Here is a 2,375-nt window from a genome sequence, read left to right as displayed (position 1 = left end):
TAGAAGGAAATTCCATCCTTGGCATGGACGGTGGTCTGTTAGTGCCTGAGCTAGTGGAGAAGCACACAGCAGGGGGCTTTGGAAAAAGGGCTCGGGTGCAAGGGAAGAGAGAGGCAAGGGATGAATTCAAGAGGCGAGGGAGGGAAAGAGACAAAGAAGAGAGACGACTCCCCAGGCAGCCCCAGCCCCAGCCTGGCAGGACGAGAAACAGAAGAGGCCTTGACACTGGGCAAGTTCTGCTCAACCTTTCTCTTTATTTTCAAGTTGGAAGCAGAAAGGGAGCAAAATAGAACCCCACGTGGAGGAGATGCAGAAGATGGAAGCCTCTCCTGACTATCTATCTTAGCCTAAAGCACCCCTTGGGAAAACACTAGCTTCAAATCTAACCCCCTACAAGCCTAAGGCCATCCTAAGCCTAACTCTAGCCCAGCCTAAACCAACCCTTGGAAAATCTAACCCCCTCCTTAATCTATCCCTCTCTACTCTTATCCTAGTCAGCTATCCTACTCTTAACTCTACCCCAGACTAAACCCGCCCTTGGAAAATAGAACCCCACCCTAAATCTATCCCACCCTGCTCTTATCCTACTCTACTATCCTACTCTAACTCTAGCCCAGACTAAAGCAGCAGGTGGGAGAGCTGCAGGTGCCTATTCCAGCACCAGGAAGTTGCCTGGCCGGCCCTGCCGCAGTGCCAAGAGCAGCTCAGCGCAGAGCTGCACCGGGCAGGGGCCGGTCAGCAGGAGCCTGCAGGAGCGGGAGGAGGGCAGCAGCTGGAGCTGCCAGTCGTGCCACTGGGGCAAACGCTCCCAGGCTGCTTCCACCAAGCTCTGCACCCAGGCGGCGGTTTTCTCCACCTCCAAGTGGGAGTCTGTGCAGAGGGTGCGTAGCAGGCGCGAGGGCTGAGCGTCGTGCGTGGGGTGGACAAAGCACGACGTCTCCCCCGTGGTGCTGGAGCACGAGCACTCCAGCACCACCCGGATGTTGGAGCACCTCTCTGGCACCTTCCTGCTGTTGGGCGGCTGCAGCTGGAAAGAGTGCCTGGGGGGTGGCCTGAGGAAGACGACCAGCTGGTAGATGATCTGGTGCCCCAGGTCACTCCAGGACTCGAGGGTGCCCTGCTTCTGGGTGGCCGGGTGCAGCTCTGGCATGAAGGTGTTCTGGGAGAGCACCTGGCACACCTCCAGCAGGTCCCGCACCAGCTTCTTCAGGGTGCGGCCCATGTAGGGCAGTTCGTGCAGCGGTGACCGGCTGAGCTCCGGGAAAGGCCTGACAGCCCCGGCTGCTGCGCCGAGCTCTTCTTCCTCCTCTCCTCGCCAGCTGTCCCGCTGACGGCGCCAGGCCAGCCAGCAGAGCACAGCTGCTGCAGCCACCCAGAAGAGCCAGTGCTGCAAGATCCACAGGAGTGGAACTTTTTCCAGGGCCCTCCTCCACTCAACTTCCTCCCACAGCTCGCTCATCTTCTCTTCGAGAAAAATCTGCCGTCTCTTCATCCGCTCCGCAGCGACTGCATCGCTCGGGCGATCGTGGGTCGGCTTGGGCAGGACGGCCAGCACAGCCAGGAGGAGCACGAGTGCTGAATCCATGGCCTGCAGGAGATGGGAGACGAGTTAGCTCAGCGGCTCGCGCTGGGAGGGAGCGTGGCGATCGAGACTTGAAGGGAAGGCAGTGCCTGGCTGCAGACAGCACAGGGCCCATCCTGCCCCAGCCCGGAGCCTCCTTGTCAGCCCCTGGCTGGGCTGTGCCCCGGCAAAAGACCTCCCGAGAGAACCCCATCCCTGCCACGCCACAGCAGCCCATGGAGCCAGGGGCAGCCGACCCCTCCCCAAAACCTCTTTGGGTGCTTGCCACCACAGAGAGCCCGGAGCAGCTGTGTGCCAGGCCCCAGGGGCACAACTGGGCCCTGCTGGGAGGGACTCAGCTTTCCCTCAGGGCTACAAACCCCCCTGGGCATCATCCCCATCCCCCATCCATCCCAGCTTTCCCCCTGCATCTGTACTCACTGATCGCCCAAGTCCAACTGCCCTGGGGCTGCCCGCTGTTGTCCTTAGGGACAGCTCCCATTGTGACCTGTCCGCTGTGACGTCACAGCCGCCAGAGACACCAGAGTCACGCAACCAACAACGCCCCGCCTTCACACCGCTCCCCTCAGCAGCACTTGCTTCTGGCCATCAGCACCCCAATTCCAAAACCAGCGGGCAGGAGCTCCCTGGGGGTCTCTTGCCCAAGTGGGCAGCCCCAGCCACTCCCACGGCCAGCCTTGGCAGGACAAGCCTGTGACCATGAAGGACACAGGGGCAGAGCTGCAGAACCTCTGCGCGGGACCTTGCCCTGCCGGCTGGGCCTCCCCCTGAGTCTGACGAGTGGCACCGCAGC

At 61.3% G+C, this 2,375-nt stretch overlaps 1 protein-coding gene across 1 annotated transcript; it reads right to left on the bottom strand.

Moving 5' to 3' along the window:
* Positions 1 to 353: 353 nt before the first annotated feature.
* On the bottom strand, positions 354 to 2,008 carry LOC113941647 (inositol 1,4,5-trisphosphate receptor-interacting protein-like 1). The gene is made up of 2 exons (XM_027632797.1): positions 2,003 to 2,008; positions 354 to 1,588 (listed from the first exon to the last, which is right to left on the bottom strand). The coding sequence occupies exon 2, from the start codon at positions 1,583 to 1,585 to the stop codon at positions 650 to 652; it is 936 nt and encodes a 311-aa protein (XP_027488598.1). The 5' UTR covers positions 1,586 to 1,588; positions 2,003 to 2,008; the 3' UTR covers positions 354 to 649.
* Positions 2,009 to 2,375: the final 367 nt, after the last annotated feature.

This window comes from Corapipo altera, unplaced genomic scaffold (genome assembly GCF_003945725.1).
Source record: "Corapipo altera isolate COAL_440 unplaced genomic scaffold, ASM394572v1 60760, whole genome shotgun sequence".
NCBI classification, from domain to species: Eukaryota; Metazoa; Chordata; class Aves; order Passeriformes; family Pipridae; genus Corapipo; species Corapipo altera.
Note: the sequence above shows the minus strand (reverse complement) of the source record. Positions and strands in the feature narration are given on the sequence as shown.

Bases quoted from the DNA above. Each gene is read 5' to 3' on its own strand.
- LOC113941647 (XM_027632797.1), bottom strand. From the start codon at position 1,585: ATGGATTCAGCACTCGTGCTCCTCCTGGCTGTGCTGGCCGTCCTGCCC.